Source organism: Haemaphysalis longicornis, unplaced genomic scaffold (genome assembly GCF_048455015.1).
Source record: "Haemaphysalis longicornis isolate Haplotype H1 unplaced genomic scaffold, Haemaphysalis longicornis Haplotype H1 scaffold_7, whole genome shotgun sequence".
NCBI lineage: Eukaryota > Metazoa > Arthropoda > Arachnida > Ixodida > Ixodidae > Haemaphysalis > Haemaphysalis longicornis.
This window is the reverse complement of record NW_027526422.1, coordinates 90888403-90910880: the sequence shown is the minus strand read 5'-3', so window position 1 is coordinate 90910880 and position 22478 is coordinate 90888403. Positions and strand designations below refer to the sequence as shown.

Sequence of the window (22478 nt, the reverse complement as noted above, 5' to 3'; positions counted from 1 at the left end):
TACGAAGACGCAGCTGCTTTTTAAGTGACCTAAACGTACTCTTTGCCTATAGTCGTCACCATAACAAGTTTTTTTAGGGCGCGGAAAGGCGAAAAGAAGCGAAATAGAACCAAAACACTGCACGAGCCCCTATCAGTCACGCAGCGCAAATCCCGTCAACGCCGCGGAGAAGCGGCGGCAGGCGGCGCAGCGATCGCGAAGCTCGAGGCGTATAAAAACCCAAAAGTGAGCTCATCATGTACTATCGGCGTCAAATGAAACGCGAACATGAAAATATGAACCATACGTTGTAAAATTAAAAAAAAATACTGTTCGTAGGGTTCACATAATGACACGCTATTTGTATGTTTGGAAATACACTTTTCCCAACTTTGTTTTTGTAACTAAGCCACGCGTCATTTTGGCTTGGATTGAAAGCAATCGCGCTATTTGTGCGTTCAGGTTCATATTTTCTTGTTCGCGTTTCATTTGACGCCGATAGTACATAAACTCATGAAGTTATCCTAAGGTAAATTCAAAAAGCCAAACAATAAATTCGTAAATAACACGGTGGAAATAAAGGGCCATGAATAAATAAAGCAGCAACAATCGAAAAACAAACGCAAAGAACAGACTAGATTTGTCTTCCGTCGAACACAACAGGTTATGTACGCCACGACTCGGAGCGCTTGTATTATGGACCTTAAAGGGCCCATGAAGACACAATGCAAGTTCGGTTCATTCAAAAGATTGCCTCGTTGGAATCATGCTGACACCACTTTTGACGTAGACTTCACTCAGTTAAGCTGTGTAATTAAGGAAAAATGGAATCGCCATGCGATCCACTAGCTCATTTCCCGCAAAAGAACCTATGATGTCATACCAGCCAGCTCTGCTCTTGGCGGAGGCCGGAAAAAGCAAACGCAAATTAGTCCGAACTAATAAGCTTGCCAAACGAGATATTCGCGCTTAATTTGAGGGCGCATTCTTTTTATATCAGTAAGAATGGTGGGACAAACAGGGGAAGCCATAGAAGCACACGTGAACATAGAACACCGATGCGTACTGCTGTTGGTGCTGCGCGCGCTTTACTTCGTTTTAGATGCACTGCGGGGCTTTAGGGTTGTCTCAGACGACGCTGGCCGATTGACGCAAACGACGTTGTCTTACGAGGCCATATTCGTTAAGCGAGCGGCATGTTTAACGAAACGATTTTCTCCGTGAACAAAAACAAGCAAGGTTTAAATAGGGTCACAAAAAAAAAAAACCAAAACCCGAAAACAGCTTGCCGCGTGTGTGGTGGCGCCATCTAGGTTGACTAACAGTAAGCAAGTCTCCGCTCCAACGCCTGGATTAGAGTGCGGGACCAAGTTTTCCTGAAAGACCTGTTCTTATGATGGCATTGCGAACGTCGTTCAAACATACTTTCCGGCGCAGGAATCAAAATTTTAGCTGAAGTTAATTAATTTCGCAGAGAACAAAGCATCGTTTGCTTCCGGACAAGCGCTGGGGGCACTATAGAACACGAAATCTTTAGGATAAAGCAAACGTGTTTTGTCTTCGTGGCCCCTACCTATAGCAAGCTCTGCTGAAGAACGGAACTCGCGCTCCATTTGTGTGTTAGAGTGATCTTCACTAATTTTTTAAATACATCGCTTAGTTGATTTTTAGGGCAATCGTTCAGTCGGTTTTCTAGCGGAAGCTTGCTTAAACGCCCACGTTAATGTTTTAAGATACGGGATAATGTCTATCCCCCCCTTTGAAGCGATGGCTGATGTTTCAATAGGGACAATTTTGAACTTCGAATAGCGAGGCGGGTGTTCTGAGTAATTGCCTTGTATCTAATACTTTCTTCTTGTACATGCAGCACGGAGGTGGGAGGAAATGGTGGTGCCGAAGGTTGGACTATTGGTGTTCTGTCTCTGCATACTAACGGCCATGGTGACTCTGGTGATAAAGATTGACCGCATACAAGCCTACGTCTGGTGGCGACGCCCACCGACTGACACAAGCAACTGCGTAGGAACACCGCACGACGACGCCGGCCACATCGAGAACAAAACAGTTGGCCCTGCCAATGCTTCTGGAGGCGGAAACGGAAGTGCTCTGGCGCACCCCAAACCCATGTGAGTTTTTGCTATCTGTGCGCACACGCTAGTTTGTGGGCATACGTGCACTACTACGCGCACATGTCCACTCAAACACACCAAACACACTATCGCACTTGGTGTGTTATGGCTCCTGTCCGGTTTGCTGCCAGATTCTCTGGTACTATAGAGGCCCACAACGATTGGACTGTCATGTTTTTTTGGCTCTTCCGTACGTCTACTGCCGTCAACTGCATAAACACGATTTTGTGACGTCACAGAGAAATCGCCCAAGAGTGACTTGGGAGTTTCCCTGCCTCATAAGTTTTCCAAAATATTTGAAATATTTTCTGAAGTGTGTTGTAAAATCGTTACCATGGTCATCGGGACAAAGCAACGGTATTTTTTATGAACCGGAGCTCCATTTTGTCGTAATGGGCCATTTAAAGTCCCCAACGTGGTCTAAAGTCATTCACTGGTGAAGCTCCGACCCATAAAGCACAGCAATATTTTTACGTCCCCCTTTCAAAGGTATTCCTTTTTTACATTTGGTGGCTCTTTACATATTAGTTTGAAATTCCATTCCGTTCCCTGTGCAGCATGACGTTGGTGTTTGTCATCTGTGAGAGCCACTACTGGATCGGCTTAGTTGCAATAAAATCAGCCGTGGCATATTCCACGACACCGATGCGGCTGATCATCATCGCCGACGACCAGAACCGAGAGAAACTGCGCAAAGAAGTGAGTTTGTTGTAATGTGTCGTGCCCTTTCTGTCCGGCGCTTTTTCTTCTTTGTATGTTCTCAAAATGTCACTACCGAAACAGATACGAAGCAGTTGGTGCTTACGATAACAGTTTGACAGTTTAAAGTGCATGCGTCACAATAATAGTACCCAGAGAAGGAAGAAATGCCGTTTCAGTTGAAAACATTGTCTAACGGCAATTGACATCAAAAAATTAAACAAGAGTTCCCTTAAGTTCAGGCATTAATCATGCTACACGTGAGACCGTTGACGCCACTGTTTAAAAGTAAAGCGCTTCGTTCTCGAGTGCACGTAGCAAAACGTTTTACGCATCTGAAACTAAAACATGTTTGTTGCTTTGTTTAGTGCTGTCACTAATTGCTCGTGTTTCCTCTACTCTTTCGCGTGGCACGGATCCTTCACCAGGCCAGGCAGCGGTGATGAAAATCATGGCGAGCGCTTATGATAATCATAGCGCTAGCGGTAGATAATGAGGCCACCACTAAAAGCACTATAAAGCCAAGCACGTCCATGGGCAAAAGCTCTAACAGACAGTATTTTCCCTTGTTAAAATTTCTGGTGTCAGAGTAAACTTTATACACCTTTCGCTCGTTTCTTCAGGTGGGATCCTGGCCCGAAGGAGTGAGACAGCGTGTCCAGTGTGATCTGCTGCCAGTGTGGTACCCGAAAGAGAATTACCACGTCTGGTGGTCTATGTTCAGGCCCTGCGCTACGCAAAGGCTCTTCCTACCGGTATGTGCCTGTACGCTGAGTTACCGAAGGGAGTAATAGTTTAGGGGCGAGCCGTACTTGATGTGTCAATTTGGTCTGGATACTGCACGCTTTCAGCGTAGATTTGACGCCTTGGGCAGCAATATCGCCGTCTGTAATAAAAGGGAATAACGATGATGTATAAAAAAAGCTAACATTGGACGATTAAAAGTTTTTGTTTAGTTATCGGCCTTCATTTTCAATTGTAACGTTCATCACACAAGAAATAAGATGCTACCGGCGAATATTACAAAGGCCAGTGTAATCGCACAAATGCGATGCTTTTAGGGAAAAAAATGTTAGAATAAATACCAAGGGGTACGGGGAAAAAACGCATTAAGGAAGTGAATATTCTGGATTTAAATGTCTCTAGCTCCGCGGGCATGCTTTGCTCTTTTAGCGTTGATACCACAAAATCACTTACTGGTTCGTTACGTGGCGTATAAAAGGCATACAATGGTGGAATTTGTCATTTTAACGCCGTCTATAGGCAATTGACGCACGCAGTGTGCGGTAAGGGCGACGCTCTACATTTTCAAGTGTGTGGTGGAAACAAGAAAGCGGATGACCACCGCCTCTATCAAATACCCATAACGACTGGATCATTGTTTTTAGAGAGAATGGACTTTTTTGGGCTGTCTAAATGCAAAATTCTTGGCTTGCTGTATATGCGTCGGCCTGTGCCGCGATTCACCCGTTCGAGCAAAAGTAAACACAGCTTTTGAAAACGCCCAAACAGTGAAATCTGGTAGCATACTTCATTCTTGTCAACATTGACAACATTGTTATGTAAAAAAAAACATTTCACATATTTGAAGCGAAACTAGAAAATATCTGACAGTACCAGTCTTGTTATAATAAAAATAGACGTGTGCTTGATACTTGTGAGAGAAAATAAAAACGAAGAGTGAAAGCCAGATTTTAAGCAAAAAATTGCTGTGGTTTTGCTTTGGTTGACTCTAGTTGATAGCGAAAGCTACACTGCCCTGGCTAGGCCCATTGTGGAGGTGTGGTTTACATGTTACCAATGAATAGGAAGTTTATCACGGAGCAAGAATATCTAGGAGGCAAAATGGCCCACTGCGGAAAGCCCGGGCGAGCGACCAGACAATGCTACAGCAAAAAGGAAGGCGGATTGCAACTCTTTGTAGCTGCGATGGTGAAGAAGAGGGTAGCGGCACCTCACAGACGAACTGATCGCGGCCACACTTCATTCCGGGGCTGAGTAGTGAAACAACAATCGCGGTGACCGCGCAGTTTCTTCACCGACAGCAGATTCCGCTAGCTTAACCCATGACAAGCGCTTGTGACATTATCTGGCCGTCTAGCACGCCTCGTTTCGCCTGCTACATGTTCTTGCTCCGTGCTGTTTATTCATCATCGCTGCAGCGGCGGCATCCTCGTCTTCCTCCGCCAGATGGCGACACGGGTCCGGCGTACTTCTCCGTTCCCTCCTCGACTATTTCTCTTCGTGCCGCGTATCTCTCGCCACCATCGGGCCGCTGCACCGTGCTGGGCGCTTGCGGAAGGGGTGTGTTTTTACCTCTAGCTCTCAAGGTCAAAACTGGTCACCCCGCGAAGACTGCCCGGGGTAGCGTAGTGTAGCTTTCGCTACAAAAATACACGAAGGCTTCGTGCTCGAGCCTACAGCTCGAGACGCTACAGCTAGCCCAACAGTAACAAAGGGTCGCAACCGATGGCGCGCCAGCGGTGCGGCCGAGGGAAATTGAATTGAATGCAGCAGACTCCCATGGCATTCATTAGGGAGCTTTAGAATAGGGGACCCAACGCTCTTGGGTCCCAAAGCGGCTTGAGGCGCCGTACTGCGCATGCGCAGAACCCAAGCCGTCCTTGGGGTTTTGGTTTCGTTTAGCGCGCACGCTATTTTGCCGAAATATCGGACGCCCCAAAGCTGGCCTCAAGAGGAGCTTGAGTTTCTTGCGTCGCTCTCGCAGCCAGCGAGACTGTCCGCGACCACGGCTGAAGAGAAACCTGCGGCTCGTTTCCTGATCCACCCAATCCACTACAACGGTCGCTGAGCTGAATTATTATATTCCGCACGTCGTTCGCAAGAAAGGGATACGGCACGTTTTCTACCCTCGGAAATGGCTCCCGCAACGCCGGCCGCGCCCACCCGCTCGGCCCACCAAGAGCTCGAACCGGTGCAGACCACGGTAGCAACAGGTTGTCGCCCCTCCTCCAATCAATGTGATCGCGAAAAAGAAGTTCCACATGCGAGATAGTAGTAGTTAGTGTGGTGAAATATTGTGCTAGGGGATGTTATCAGCGCTGATTTTAAAACCGGTGATCAGATATGTGCCACGATGCGAAGCCTATACGCAGTGCGGCCGCGGAGGTTCGACAGTCCGACCCGGCACCGCGGCGCGCGGTGCGGCGAGCGACCTAAGCATGACACCACCTGCGCCGTAGAATCAAAACAGGACACGGCAGTTGTCTTGATCATCGACCGCTCAAACGGCAAGTATCACCAAAATAAAGTTCCACGGGTAAAAAAAAGGAATGATAATGTGCTGAGAAGTTGTGTTAGGGAAGGTCGTTGGCAGTTGTACAGATAGCGCGGTGAATTCGTCAATTCATATTCGCCACGATGCTAGCCTAAAGTTCCCATCACCCGAGCCGACCCTAGCAACGCAAGCCGGTTGCAGGCAGTTGGGACCCCCTCTTCTAAAACTCACCGCGCGTGAGCCCGTTGCGTTTGGGTTCCCCTAACTTCTTGGGGGCCCCCATCGCCGGCTTCCCCGATTCTAAAACTGCCTATTATTGGAGAAGCGAAACAGGTGGGGAAGAGGTTGTACGTTGAACTAGGACAGAGGAGAGACAGCGGCGTGGCAGGGGTGGCAGAAGACTGTCATCTTCGAGCGACATTTGCGGCAAAGCAGGCCGATACACGGCCAGTTTTTTTTTCTTGCAAACAATGCCCAAAACCACCGAGAAAAGGACTGTCAGACCCCAATTGCATTCCAGAGTACTGTTTGTTTAGTTTAGAACTTACTTTAGGGGTTCCTTTTCTCATATTCTCCCCGAGTCCTTTATTTTTGGCGATCCACCCATCCCTCCCCTTTTTGCCTTATGCTGAATAAAGTACTCCGCCCACCCCGGCCTGCAGTTGTATGAAAGCTAACCCCAGACAGCTGTTCCTTCAATGCGAACATTAAAAGACTAGGGTTGGCGGCTATTCTACAGGATGAGTCTCTTGCAGAGCATGCTCCCCGAAGTGGACGCAGTCATATACGCGGACACGGACGTTCTGTTCCTGAACCCGGTGGAGGACTTCTGGCGGATGTTCGCCGCCATGAACGAGTGGCAGATGGCCGCAATGGCACCGGAGACGGAAGACAGGGTCAACAATATGTACTGGAAGACAGCCCACCGCCCATTCGTGCAGCCCTTCGGTAGGTATTTCGGTAATCTAAATGTTGGGATACTCAGGTAGGCTGCCAATTCTTTCTTGAAAATTAAAGAAACCTCCCATGTGAGCAGTAAATAGCAGCTTTCGTCAGATGAGAAAAATATTTCTAGGACACATGAACATTTCTTATGATTGCCATGATTTGAAGCGCGACAAAAAACACGGCCGAAGAAACAGAGTAGACGAGACAGACGCGTTTTTTGTAGCGCTTCAAATCATGGCAACTATTCACCAATTAGCCCAGCAAGAAGTTCTTCTCAGATTCCTTGTGATTTAGTCAATGACGAGGCATCAGTGCTGAACTATGGAGCAGCTATGCCGGTATTGTGTGCGCTGCCATTTTGCATTAAGCCTTGGCGTGTTTGATTCGCCTTGTGCATATGATGATGATGATGATGATGATTTCTATTGGTTTCCCTTTGCATCGGGGTGATGACATGTCAACTTACCAAAAAGGACTAATATACCTATGTTTTACACTTTTGGTTCAATACTAGCGCTGCTTAGGGCAGGCACAAAAAACTTATTAGGCACAAAATACTTTTTTTTCTGTTACAGGTGGTAACTGTCCTAGGCAATATTCCCCTCTCTGCTTTTCGTCCACCAGCATTCTAATCTTCTTTTCGTCCCCTCGACAGCCTTGAAGTTAACTTCCTCTGTGATACCCTTAAATCCTAGGGCTTCTGAAAGCCCAATATTCCCTTCATGTAGATTTGGATGGATACCCTCACATTCTAACACGATGTGCCGCATAGTTTCTGTTTCTTTTCCGCAGACCACGCATACCCCATCATTTTGTGAATACTTCCCCACAAAACTCTTAGTTCGCAGGCAACCTGCTCTAGCCTAAAAAATAAGTACAGCTTAGCCTCTATGATGATGATGATGATGATGATGATTAGTGGCTTTCCCTTTGAATCGGGGCGTCGGTTGTCAGCAACCGACTTGCCTGTTTTATTACGTTTACATGCCCTACACCCAGGTTAACCTATAGATTTGCTTCCTCCCTCCCATCTCTCCCTCTTTTCTGTTTTAAACTCATCGCCCCCACCCCCCTTTTTTCTCCCCTCGCTGTTCTAAATTCTCGTCCGCATGATTACTCCACCTGCGTACCCATCCCTTCCCTGCTTTTCCTCCACCACCACTCCAGTCGCCTCTTCGTCACCTCTATGGCCTTGAAGTTGAGGTTCCCCCTCGCCCCAAATCCCAAGGCCTCCGCCAGCGTCGTTTCCCCCTCACCCCGCGGTGGCCGTATCTCTGTGCAGCTCCTGACAATATGGTCTATAGTTTCCCGATCACTGCCGCAGCATGCACACGTTTCATCCTGCTGCCTGTAGCTACCCGTGTATGCCCGGGTTCTCAGGCACCCTGCCCGTGCCTCGAAGAGCAACGCACTGCCTCTCGTATTGCCATAGAATCCCTCCTTCTTAATTTGCCGTTTCTCTGTCCTATAAGTCTCCAGGGTTTTTTTCGCTTCCATTCTCTCTGCCCACTTCGTCGTCTCTGCTGCCTTTACCTGCTTTTTAACTGTTGTGTAAACCCCGCTTTCCCCTACCGACTTTCCGTACCGCTTGGTCAGCTGTCTGGTCCTCCGTCTCCACCGCGTGTCCACGCTCCTCAAATACAGGTACTTAAACACCCTCGCGGCCCATTTTTCGTCCTCCATGTCACGAAGTCATTCCTCAAACTTTATCTTGCTCTGTGCCTCCCTCGCATCGAAAGACGACCAGCCCATATCCCCTTGTACCGCTTCATTTGTAGTTTTACTGTGGGCCCCTAAGGCCAATCTGCCTACCGCCCTCTGATTTACTTCCAGGCCCGCTTGGGTCTCTGACTTCATGCACAGAACCGAATTAGCGAAAGTTAATCCTGGTACCATGACCCCTTTCCAAACTCCCCTTACCACCTCGTATTTGCTGTATCCCCAGAGGGCTCTATGCTTCATTATAGCCGCGTTCCGTCTTCCTTTCGTCTTAAGGTGAGCCTCATGCGCCTGCGTGTAATCTTCGCTATTGTTCAGCCATACCCCTAAATATTTATACTCTTTCACCAATGGTATTTCTACTTGCTGCACTGATACTGTTTTGTGCTCCTCGCCGTCATTAAAGACCATGATCCCTGATTTTTCTCTGCTAAAGGATAGCCCTAGGTGCGTCGCTTCTTCACCGCATATATCCATCAAGCCCTGCATACTCATCTGGTTGTCCGCCATCAACAATATGTCGTCTGCATACATTAGTCCCGGAACCCGTTGTTCCACCACCTGCCCGTTTTTCATGTAGGATAAGTCGAACCCCATCGTGCTGACTTCTAGCTTCCTTTTTAACCCCGTCATGTAGATCATGAACAGCAGCGGAGAGAGAGGACATCCTTGTTTCAGACCCTTGTAGGTGTATACAGGCCTATTGTATGTTCCCCCCTCCCACACTATTTGCACTTGGTTCTCCCGGTATAGCTCCCTGAGTAAGCTAATGAATTCTGCCCAAACTCCCTCGTCCTCCAGGATACTCCAAAGCCGCTCCCTGTCTACATTATCATAAGCCGCTTTAATGTCCAGAAAGGCTAACCACAAAGGTCGGTTTTGCATCTTCGCCACCTCTATGCATTGGCTTACCACGAATAAGTTGTCGTCTAGTCTTCTGTCCTTTCGAAACCCATTTTGAAGCTCCCCTAATATCCTATTTTCTTCCACCCACTGCTCTAGTTCGAACTTCACTGCCTGCATTGCCAACCTGTACAGCACTGACGTGACGGTTACTGGCCTATACGAGCTTGGGTTTGTCCTGACTCCTTTGCCCTTGTACACTAAGTTCATCCTGCTCATTTGCCACGCGGCCGGTATTGCCTTTTCTTCTATCCTTGTTCTGATGGCTTGCAGTAGCTTTCCCTTGCTCTTTGGTCCTAACTGGTTAATCAACTCCATCGGTATCCCATCCGTGCCTGCCGCAGTATTCTTGGGGACCTTTTCCTCTGCTCTTTTCCATTTCAGCTTGTCCCCATCTATCTCCAGACATTTCGGCCTACCCGCCGCAACATCTCTGTGTCGCTGCGGGGCCTCTTCATCCACCTTACCAAACTTCTCCGTGATGATTTTGTGCAGGTATGCTAATGCTTCCTCTCCCTTGAGCATCTGCCCCTGCTCGTTTTCTATAGCACCGCCTTCTGTGGGACTCGTACGTTTCCCTAATGCCTGCACATGGTTCCAAAACCTTTTCGGCGCGTCTCTACCCCTTCCTCGTATTTGCGCTACCCATCGCTCGCTGTCCCCCTTTATTTTCGCCTGCACTAATTGCTGCACTTCCTGTTTCATTTTCTTATAATGCTCCCATTTTAGGTCCACCTCCTTATGTCTCCCCATCCTCTTGGCCTGCCTGTGCTCTCTAGACGCCTGTTTACGCCTCTCTATCGCCGCCTTTATTTCTTTGTTCCACCAGCTTTTGGGTGTTTTTTTTCCTCTCCATCGATTGGCCCCCTCTGCCTTGACTATTTTTTCCTGCATAGTCTTGATAAGCCTGTCATATTCCCACTCTTCTCCAGGATTTCTTTCTATGTCCGCCTTTATGCTTTTGGCTATATCCGCAATTTGTTTGCTGTTTAACTTTGTGCGCTGCCCCGGTCGACCCGTTTTTTCGCCCCCCAGTTTCCCAAAACTCAGGTTTATGCGCTTGTGGTCACTGCCCAGACTGTGGCCCCCTTCCTCATCTATGGTCATGCCATCCAACCATTCATAAAGTCCCTCTGAAATAAGGCAGTAGTCAATACTCGACTGTCTCCTACCACACTCCCACGTTATTTGACCCTCGCATTTTTGTTCCCTATTTACTATGATCAGCTTCTGGTACTGACACATATCTAGCATTAGATTTCCGTTGAAGTCGGTGTACCCGTCTAGATCTTCAATGTGGGCGTTCATGTCTTCTACCAATAGTACCTCCCCGGAACGTTTCAAATCTTCGATGTCCTTTTTAGACACGCCACCAGTTTTTCGTTTTGTTCTTTGCTATCTTTACCCGTCCACAGGTAAGACACCCCTAAAGCCATCTCTCTACCCTCCACTATCCCTTTCATCCACACATGTTCTTTACAGTCTTCTTTCACTCTCTTCCAATTAGTCCCCTGCCGTCCTACTCCTCCGCCTTTTCTCAATCCAGCCGTCCTGTTACAACCTTCCCATGCATACTCTCCGATTACCGGAGGTTCCTCCAAGTCCCGTAGGTGCATCTCGGTCACAGCGTATACCTGGATATCTTCCTCTTCTAGCTGCTTAGTAATCTCCATCCACTTCTCTCTTTTCCTGCCACCCTGCATGTTTATGTACGCGATATTCAGTTTCGCCCCTCTCTTCTTTACACGCCGTCGTCGTCCCTTTCGTTTGCCTGCACCGATCTGCACCGACCCCGCTATCTCCCTTTGCTCCTTGCATTTGTCTACTCCATCTTCGCAAAGACCTGTGGGCCCCCTAAAAAAGCCACAGTTCGCGCCGCGTGTCGTCTTCCGATGGCTGCTCCCACCTGCCCGTTGAACTGCACTCCGTCACGCTGGAACGCCCTTTTCCGGCCCATCCATCGGACATCCCTGTTGATGTCTACGACAGCGAAGCTCAGCTCCTTGCCCAGCTCCCGTATGTCTCGGTTTACCGCTACAACTTCCCTTTCCACATGTACCCCTCTCCCAATTATCTCTGGTACTGTGCTCACGACGACCTGCACATGTGGGCACAGCTCCCGAAGTTCCTTCACCCCCTTTTCTAGCTGCTTGCGCACTCCCGCGCCCCTTCCCTGCAGAACGTCATTGGTTCCTCCTGCGATAATCACTAGGTTCTGCCCCTGCATATTTTCCCACATTTTATCCTTTGCCTTTTCTAACACTACCCTGACCGTCTGCCCCGGGAACACGCCAACCTGCACTCTCTCGTCCTCTCTCACCCGGCCTCTAATCTCCATTTCTGAGTACCGCATGTTGGAGTCCCCCGCCACGATCACCATGCGCCTTTCTTCCTTTTCCTGGCTGCCCCCCGGCGCGGCCACCTGCTCCCGCACCGGCTGAGTCAGCGCCAGCTCGGGATCGTCTTCCGGCGTGGCGTCTTCTCCTCCTTTCCCTTCTCGGGGTCAAGCACTGCCGACCCATCTGCCTCGTGACCTGCTTCATCGTTTGTTGGGATGTCACCCTTCGTCGCCATTTTGACCTCCATTTGCGCCAGCCTCGCTTCGAGTGCCTTCCTCTGCTCTTTTTCATCCTTCAACTCCTCCTGTAGCTCGCCTACCTGAACTCTGAGCTGCTCCTTTTCTTCCTCGAGCCGGTCGAGGCGCGACGCTAGCACACACACTCTGCACATGAATTCCTGTCCTTCCGCGTCCTCGACCGACTCGAATCTCGTCTCCTCGAGCGGGTATTCGTGCTCGCACCCCGTGCACATCACACCCGGCTTCTTCCTCTGAGGCATGGTACTGCCCGTCCAAGGCGTGCCCAACTCTGGCTTATTTCACTGCCGCGTTCTCGCGCGTTCCCTTCCAATCTAAAAGTAAGCCGCAACGTGCGATTCTTTCCTACAGCATCAATTCTTCTTTCACGAATTACCAACGCTTACAAACCGCCACGTGCAACAACCGCGCGACACCTCTGATTCGGTCACTTCCCTACGCTAACAACTACCGCCCCTTTCAACTAACCTACATCTCTCTCTAAAACATGGTCACTCTAAAAAAGGAATAATAAATATAAAACACTTATCCGTTTTCGTCGTCGATGCCTCCGCCGCGCTCTGTACGTCCGCACACCTCAACAGCTCGACAGCTCCGCACACCTCGACACCTCGACAGCTCGGTATAAGTACAGCTTAGCGCCATCTGTTGGGGAAGCGCCGCACCTTTAGCTTATTCGCTGTCGCACCTCCTGATTCTTCCCTTTCCGCAATCTTCGTCGATCCGCTGTCTGTGCTCTTCGTGGTGCGCGATTTCACATGCCTTGGCGATGAGTTTGCGGCCGATTTGGCTCTGTTCACCACATTAAACTAATCCCGCTCCTCTGCCGTGCCGCGTTCCCGTGGGCGCGACCAGGTTACACTGCTGCCGTCGATTGTAGATAGTTGTTCCTCCAAGTCGCCGTGACGTGTTCCGGCCTTGAGGCCACCGGAGTCAGCAAGCGCCTTTAGACGGCAGACTGCTGTCCGCGCCATTTCTGCTGCTGCTTCGCTTAGTTTAGCGTAGAGGCCCCACTCTTTCCTTTTCTAGCTTACCTATCTCTTTTGCCACCCTATTTCTCCTCTCTAATATTCCATCCCGCTCCTCCCCCACGCACTGGGTTGTATGCAGGTGAGCCCCCAGTTGGGCTAAATAATATCCCCAGTGCATTTCCTTTCCTTTTCACCCGAATCACTTAGTAGTAGTAGTATAGTTCCTCCAAGTAAATGTCTTCGTGCCAGAGGGACAGTTGCTGCACAGCAGATTCCGTTTGGAAATAAAGGCAGAGGCGTATATTGAAGTTGCGAGTGGCATTACAGAGAAGCTGTATGATTGCTGGATGAGCTTAGTTACTATAAAACACACAAATGTAACCAGAAAACGCAACTCTATAAATGTTACTACCTGCTTCCATGGCTGATCACGTAAACAACTAACCAGATACACGGAACATAAGCCATGCTCTAGGCGCACACTCGACAGTCTTCTATAGAACGACTCCACCGATAGAGTTGATTCTTACGTGTATTCGGGGATGGACGGGGAGTTATTTTAATGGGACGAGCCTGCATTTCAAGCCTTGGAATGTGTTATCGACACGTTTTCTAGTTGAATTTACCTGCAAAAGAATGACTGAGTTAACGCAGCTTATCCTTAACGCCCACCTGAACACTAACACAGCCACACTGCTAAGGCTGCGGCATTCGTAATTTTAAGTGCAATGCACTTCTTAAGCGACCCTGAACCTGCGTCCACCGGCGATGTCCGCGCACGTGGAGATGGGCGCGCGCAGCCTGGCCGCTGACATGGCACATACCCACGTGGGGGATTGGCCAGGAATCTCCTCGTCTTCCTTGGCAACGGGGGGAGATGGGCGCGCGCTGCCTGGCCGCTGACATGGCACATACCCACGTGGGGGATTGGCCAAGAATCGGGCGTGAGAAGGGCTAATTCACCTGCTTAAAGGAGTACTGACACGAAATTTCAAAGCTGAGATCCGCTCTAGCAATCAAGTACAATGACAACACAAATAGGTGTCTGTGAATAAATGCATCTTTCTTTCTTTGTAGTTGTGTGTGTGTGTGTGTGATCTCTCTTTCGCGAACATTACCGAACCGCGCAAATTCAACTCGTGCATTCGCACTTTCACATTCTTCCCCACGGGGAAATGCGGGGAATTTTTAGATTGTTATTTATTTATGGTGCCAAACTCGCTTGATTTCCCAGCCGTCGCTGCATTATGTCAACTCACCCTATTTCAACATCGTACAGTGTAGGTAATGTTACATGGGGGAAGGAGCTCAAGAACGGCCCTCCGTCGTGCCGTGGTAGCGGGGCGAGTGGGCGGCTTGCAGGAGAGTTGCCGACGTTCCGACAATAAACAGCCGAAACTTCCCTACAGTGCACAGCATTTAGCCGTCGTATCACGAGCGCACAAGGCAATGGCGAGGCTCTTCGCGCTGAATCGTAACAGTGCGAAGATGAACATTGCGCACTCGTTGATGCATGTTTGGTGGAGACGTACGCCTCGATTATGTGGCAGTTTTGAGTGCGGCAGTCGAGCGCGGGGACTTCAGGGCACCCGTAAGGCCTTTAGGAGCCATGCAGTTATTCGCGTCTGACCTGTGCGCAGTAAAATACAACACGGGCTCATTGGGTGCGTTTTAATTTCCCCTTTATACGACTTAGTTTCCACCTTTGCGTCACACAAAAAACAGCGCTCAAGACGGGACAGAAGGAAGGAGGCTACACACACAGCTTCTGTCCCGTCTTGAGCGCTGTTTTTTGTGTGAAGTATGAACCAACAGGCCCAAACACTTCCATTGCTTAAGTTAATTTCCACCTTTGCGGCCAGCCCGCTATGCTAAAACAAAACGCGTTCCCATTCCGAAAAGCTGGCATCAAAGACCGCTTCCCGGAGACACCGTCAAAGTCAGCAACGATGGTGGCGCTACCTTCCTGGCTCAACTAAACAGTGATGGCAGCGCCACCTATTTGCGTATTAACGTTGTCACAAATTAACTTCTTCTTTGGTGGACGTATATTGTATAATTTATTAGCGGGGAAGACGCCTTTGTTCATTTTTTAAATAGCGCTACGTTTTTATTAACAACGCTAATATTTTAATACGAAACAGGCGTCTTGCGTTTGTCAAAATGCCTGCTACGAGGATTTCGTCTGTGTTTGTGACCGCCGCGCCGTTGGAATTTTTGTTTCTTTAGACGTCAAATTAGACAGCTTGGTAAGCTGTATACCAAGCTGTCCCCGAATTGGAACGCAGCCATTGACGCAGCCATTGACGCACGCGAATCGGAACGATGCCATTGACGCATGCAGACATTGACGCAGCCATTGACGCACACAAAAACCTAGGACGCTCCGAACAATGCGCCACTACACAAAGCTGGTAGAGAGCCACTATAGCCGCCTAGTGCATCACCCGATAGAAAATCCAGTTGCCTCGCATTAACTTCGAGACTAAAGCATCACAATCTGATAAAATAGCCAAGAAAAGCAGGAACAGTATTAGCTGCCCTGTCATGCACTTGCCACCAACTTGCACCGTATATGCAACATGGCATATGCCCGCATGTATACCAACGAGTTCCACCAACAGGTAACGCGCAAACTTGTTCATCAAGTTGTGTGTCTTGCTAACTCGCAGCATTCTTGTTGGAGATTCAATCCTGAAAACACAACGCTGTTTGTCTTGCCTCATGACCCAGCTGTCAATGCGGGGCTGCTGATGATGAACCTGACCCGCATGCGCGCATTCGGCCTGGAGCGGCGCGTTGAAGTGCTGAGGCGAGAGTTCCGGGGCCAGCTGCCATGGGCTGACCAGGACCTGCTGAACATCCTCTTCGCGCGACACCCGCTCGCCCTATTCACCTTTACCTGCCGATGGAACTATCGTAGCGAGCACTGCACGGGGCGAGGACTTTGCGCCGACGGCCCAGTGGCAGTCTTGCACGGTTCGCAGATGGCCTTCCTCTGGCACCAGGACCCTGGCTTTACGGCGGTGCACAAAGCGATGGAGCAGGTAATGCTTAAACAAAATTCCCGGGCCATCTACGCTAATGTGAAACGTGGGGAGGGGTGAAGCATGCGGTGTGTAAGTGTATTCTTGGCGCCTTGACGTTTTTGCCAACGGAGATGAAACTGTTGGTCGGTGGAGGTATAGAGCTTTGCTGTAGAAGTCTCGTGTCTTTGAAACACGAAGCGCTTTAGTGTTCGGCGTAAAATAGTGTCCCGGTGTTGTTTTAGTACGCGTTACGAAGCGTTTAGGCGTGAGACGTAAACGAGTGTCCCGGTGTTTTTTTTAGTACGCGTTACGAAGCGCTCCAGCGCGAGGCCCGAGTGTCCCGGTGTTTTAGCACCATGACTACATGATACGACGATTGCGACGACGACGACAGGGGACATCAACAGCTTCAGCCCCTAAGAGGCTTCGCCCCTAAAAAAGATGCCCATTCCTCTGTTTGCATTGTTGTGATAAATCGTGGAAAGACGATAGCCCTCTGTCGCCCCTGCAACGCAGCACGCTCCCCTGTATCCCCCTTCCATCCCCCAGGCTCTCCCTTCAATATCGATCGTGTCATGGTCTATGCAATGCTGCTTTTCTAAGTTCAATTCAATTTTCCCGCGCTCACTATGCCCGCCGGCCATGTGATGGGAGAGCTCGTAAAGTGCCTCTTTTTTTTCACAGCCGGCCTCGCACGCTAGTGTGTGAAGTTGGACTTGTTTGTGATGCATTCTTGTAAACGAAACACAAAACAGCCACAGGATGAGACAACCGAAGGGACGTGGACGAGCGCTAACTTTCAACAAAGTTTATTTCGGAAAGCAAACGGATATATTCCCCCCAAACACCGAAAAATACACAAAAACCATTCAAAGATCACACACTTACTATGCGCAAACACTTCATAGCCTCAGGAGTCTTAACTCTTTATCAGAAGGCCGTTTGTGACAGAGTTGAGATTCCACAGGCGATGAAGTGTTCGCGCAAGGCGTGAATTTCGAAGGTACTTCAGATACATACTTACCTAAGACCTCAGGTTTAGGTATAAAGCGCTATACACCGGTCCCCTTAAAAGTTGGTTTCATAACTACTTACAAATGCATTAATGGGCAGGCTTTTTCTAAAAGGCAATACAAGCGGCCTTGTAAGAAAATATCAAGGCTGTAGGACATTTCTATTGATGCCATCTTTGGGCGCGGACAAAGTGGGACACACCAAGCGTGAGCGAAAGGCAGAGGGGTTCCCTCGTTGCGTCACATAGAAAGCCCTCAAAAAATTCGGTTAGCCGGTGCAGGCTGCACGTTGACAGCAGATTTGTCTGCTGGGGTAAAGAATCAGAAGGAATTTCACGCCCACGCATTACGGCGGGAAAGTATTAGTGCGATAGTTTGGGGTGGTACTTCCCTTATTCGGTGCATGAGTAGTGATACCCTTGAGGGAGTCATTCTACTAGCCGCATGCTGTGAGGAAAACTGCCTCGTATTAACCATTTGCACTTGCCGTTTTGAAATGTCTGTGAAAACCTAAAACAATTAGAGTACCAGAAAATGAAGCTTTTGTATTTTAGAGAGTGTCTGACGCCGGAATCGCGCATGCCTACCCAAATTAAACATTCTTTAACCGGTACTATCTCACGCGGGACGCGCACTTTGCTTGTGTTGACAATCACAGTTTGCCTCCTCAGCAGAGAAAGGCAGATAATCTGCCTTCTCATGCTAAAATATAAATCCGTGAATGCTTTATAACTGAGATAGTTCCGTTTACTCCCAATATTTTTGAGATATTAAAGGCACGTCACATGCAACATCGTTAAAAACATTTCATTCATTACAATGCATGAATAGAGACAATTAAAGGAGCCATGAAGAGAAAACACAAGTTTGGTTCATTCGAAAGATTGCCTCGTTAGAACCATAACGACACCACTTATAACGCAAACTTCGCTCAAATAAGCTACATAATTAGGAAAAAAGGAAATGACCATGCGACCCACCAGCTCATTTTCCGCAACAGAACCTATGATGTCACTCGAGAATGCTCTGCGATTGGCGGAGGCCGGCAAAAGCAAACGCATGTTAGGCAGGGCTTACAGTTTGCATAGCGAGCTAAATGCCAGTGAAACATACTGCACATTCTTTTTATGACAAAGAACGGTGGAGTAAACGGTTGAAGTTCCGAACGAACACTCAATCGTGTATGCCAATGCGTACGAAACTACCGCCAGCCGAACTCGACATCTCGCCGTCGCCACCGTCGCGCAGACGAATTTTCGGGTACAAGGCTCTTCGGGGCCAACGAACCGTCCCAGCACGCACAGCCGCGACCTTGCTTGGTATCGTAATCCCTTCACAAGAGGTTGGCCGTCATATCGCCAACCAGCAAAGGTAAAAATAGAAACAAGGGGAGTAAGGAACACAGAGCAGCAACGAGATAGTGCCACTCGTCGCACAGGTTTCGGTATGGAGGTCGTGTTGGCTTGCTGCTGTCGTTACGAGCTCGTTTACAGTTTACAACCACTGAAAACTTCAGTTTGTTCGAGTACTTTACAAGGAAATTTCGTTGCTGTGTTTTTAAATGCCCATGTAGTACGGGCAAATCGTCGAGGGAGTGCGACATCCCCGCCGGTGAGATCTCCTTTCATGTCCTGCCCAACGACGAACTTCGGCGAAGCAAGTGGCTACGTTTTGTGAACTTTGCAAACGGAGGAGAAAGAGAGCTAAATGAAGTACGAGTGTGCTCGCTTCATTTCCGAGGAAGTGATCACGGCAGGGACCCGGACATGCTGGCGCTCGTCGCCGACTTCGTCAAAAGCGCTCTGAACTTGGGGAAAAAAATTGCCGTACACACCGCGCATTGACGCTCGGATCTTTCTGGTCGGAGCAGAGAGGTCGAGCGAACGGCTTTCCATACACGATACCGGCCAACTGGCATAAGCGATACTGCTACTGAAATTGAAAATACGGCACATACGTACCAGTCTGTATTCGTCCGTCGCGACGGGGCCAGACGGGGCTGACGAGGCAGCGGTGCCGACGGCTGGGCGTTCGTCTGTTGTGGCTATCGCGGAATGGTCGCTTTCCCGTCCACCGCGTATCCCACAACTCTTGCCGCTCGTGCACTTAGAAGCATTGAGCGTTCAAGTGGTGTGAGGTTGTTAAATGCAAGCCCGAGCTCCTCGGCGAGAGTTTTGTTCTACGGATCAGGCGCCATGACTAGGGCTACGGGTGCACTAGGTTTTACTAGTATTTTTAAAATGGCCGCCGTCTCGGTCGACTCCCGCGTGTGGGGGCTATATGGAGTCGACATACTAAGTATCTATTTCATGGACCGGCTCGTATGACGCCATTGTTCACGTGACGAAATGTGCAATTTTAGCGGGAGATTTAAAATTTTGGCTTAAATTGCCTTATTTCTCAGTGAATAAAGCATCATTTGCTTCCGGGAAAGCGCTTGGGGTACTATGAAACACCTAATCTTTCGAATAAAACAAACTTTTGTTTTCTCTTCATGGCTCCTTTAAAGTCCTATATTTGAAAACAAGAGTACAGCGTGTTTTCGCATTATTTGTGCTGCCGATATTTTCCTTATTTCTGTTCAGTGGCGACTGACTACGATAGCACGGTTGTCCCCATCGATGCAATCTTTCTGGTGTTCACGTCATATTTTGTAAGCAGGCAGGTGGCACGCCCTGTAACTATGCCACGACACAGTTGTTGTTGTTGTTGTTGTTGTTCCCCGTCTTATGGCGCATACCCACACGGGGGATTGGCCAGGAATTTAGCAAGAAAGGGGCTAATTCGCCCGCTCACAACTTAAAAGTAGATACCCTTCCGTTGGCATCCAGAAATTAACAGCGCGAGGTCAGAAGGAAGAATTGGCTAAACATTGAAAGTGGGGGTTGAATGTGAGAAAACATACCCGTAATAATAAAGGCTAACAGGGCAGACGCCTGGTCTCGGACACATATGCGTGAATGGCTGCAGCCACCCCTCTGTGGCAATATCCCGGTGATGTGGCCCCTAGCGACAGAACTACGGGCATGGAGATAGGAAGTCCAATACAGTTATGCCCAAGCTTGCTGCCGCAGATGATGATATTACGTGTCTGGTCATGTCTACTCATCCTTTTTTTCAGTACAATCTCGGCGAAAGCCTGGTGGACACCTTCATTCAACCTCTGAAAAGACGCCTGCGCGTACTGGAAAACACAAAGTGCGTTAAGGAGTTCAACCACCAAATCGACCTATGGCGGTTGAACGCCCTTCGTGTGGACAACTCATCTTTCGGAAGCTCGCATTGGAACAGGTCATCCCAGCGGTGAACTATACAGCGAGGCTCATTGGCTGAGGTAAATAATAACTGAAACACCCCTCCTCAGGACTGGCGCTGATCCGGCGACTTTACTGTTCTTGCATGCCTGGGGTCGAGCCGGTGAACTGCCGACGTCACCAACTCGAGCCCTGCTCACGCAGCCGTCATCAAAGCCAACACGATGATGACCTTCCAGCGAGACAGCTCAGCCTTTCTCTGCATAAGGCAGAGGATGCGCGCCATGCCATGCGCCATGTGGTTAGGATTCAATAAACTGAGTTTTGCCAGTAGTCCAACGGCACCCATATTAGTTTTTTTTTACGGTTGATGAGTGGTAGTGGCACTATGACTGAGGGGGAAGGGCAGTGTCTTTGTACTATCCCTCCCCCCCCCCCCCAAACAGAAAAAAGACGTTTCTCGAGTTTATTTCTGAATACAGCAGCCGCGTCATTCTTTATTTTGAACGGTGGGGCGCAATAATCAAGAACCAGAGTGTAATGTGAGTCGTTGATTGTTTGTGTACTGGAACTTGGCTTGGTTGCCACGAACTAGCTTCAAATTTTTTCCACTGTTTTCGAGTACCAAATTTCGATGCCACCTGGAAGTGTATTCACTTTTTCCGAGTGCAACACGATGTGTACAGCGACTAACTGCGAGAACATTTTAAAAGCGATCAACCTACTACCCGTGGATTAAAGTCCAGGTCCTGATTGCATCAACGATAAGGCACAAGAATCATCAAAGGGTACCCAGCCCTGATTCTCGCGCTCGTCTCCCAACAGCCCCTTGACCAAGGTGTTTTTATTGGTGTTTAGCGTGCCTATACGCTACACTTAAGAAGAAGAAGAAGAAGAAGAAGAAATGGACGTGGGCAGGGCATGTAATGCGAAGGCCAACGAAACCCATATACCGTTTCCTGCGTTACCGAACTGTATCCTGTCTTTTCTGTCGCCTATCACATTTATTCCATCGGGTGTATGTCTGCTATCCAAAAATTGAAACTACCCGCCGTGGTGCCTCAGTGGCTAAGGCGTTGCGCTGCTGAGCACGAGGTCGCGGGTTCGATTCCCGGCCGCGGCGGCTGCTTTTCTGATGGAGGCGAAAAGCAAAAACGCCCGTGTGTACGAGATTTCGACGCACGTTAAAGATCCCCAGGTGGTCAAAATTAATCCGGAGCCCTCCACTACGGCACGCCTCATCGCCTGCGTTGCGTCGGTGCGTTAAACCCTACAATCAATCAATCAATCAAAATTGAGACTGTCTTCTTCAGCAGGTGTGGACGAAATCAATTCTAAAATTCTTAAAAACACGAAATCTATTTCTTCAGTGATTTTGTCATTGGTATTCTCACAGTCACTTCGCACAGGCCACTTACAAGACGACTGGAAGGTTGGGAAGGTCACTCCGTTCTTCAAATCAGGTAACAAAGACAGACCCCTAAACTATCACCCAATCTCTCTTACAAGCGTACCCTGTAAAGCCATGGAACACGTCATCTACTCCCAAATCATTCACTTTCTTGACGCCAAGAACCTCTTCCATCCTGCCCAGCACGGGTTCCGTAAGGGTTACTGTTGCGAAACCCAATTAGCCCTTTTTGTCCAGGATCTGCCCACAAGTCTCAATACTAACCTGCCGACTGACGTAATATTTCTAGATTTCTCGAAAGCGTTCGACAAGGTACCTCATAAGCGACTGCTAATGAAACTTAGATCTTTAAATATACACCCTGATATTTTAACTTGGATTGGAATTTCTAACTAACCGCTCCCAGTTTGTTTCACTCGATGAAGTACCCTCTAACCCCCTTCCAGTAACATCAGGTGTTAAGGGTCCGTTCTCGGTCCTCTTCTCTTCTTAATTTACATTAATGACCTAGCTTCGCATGCCTCCTCCAGTATCCGTTTGTTTGCTGATGACTGTGTAATCTATCGCTGAATCACTAACCCGACAGATC

General features: G+C 48.8%; 1 protein-coding gene across 2 annotated transcripts in view; it reads left to right on the top strand.

Annotated features, from left to right (window-relative positions):
- Positions 1 to 20794, top strand: part of LOC144146074 (glucoside xylosyltransferase 1-like) — a 44874-nt gene extending 24080 nt beyond the window's left edge. Inside the window, exons 2-7 of one of the 2 annotated variants that reach the window (XM_077678010.1) lie at positions 1847 to 2105; positions 2666 to 2807; positions 3431 to 3562; positions 6801 to 6993; positions 15916 to 16229; positions 20346 to 20794. In XM_077678010.1, coding sequence (XP_077534136.1) covers positions 1864 to 2105; positions 2666 to 2807; positions 3431 to 3562; positions 6801 to 6993; positions 15916 to 16229; positions 20346 to 20531 — 1209 coding nt within the window. In that variant the 5' untranslated portion in view covers positions 1847 to 1863 and the 3' untranslated portion in view covers positions 20532 to 20794. The remainder of the gene's footprint in view (positions 1 to 1846; positions 2106 to 2665; positions 2808 to 3430; positions 3563 to 6800; positions 6994 to 15915; positions 16230 to 20345) is intronic. The other variant, XM_077678009.1, reaches the window with a different exon arrangement.
- Positions 20795 to 22478: the final 1684 nt, after the last annotated feature.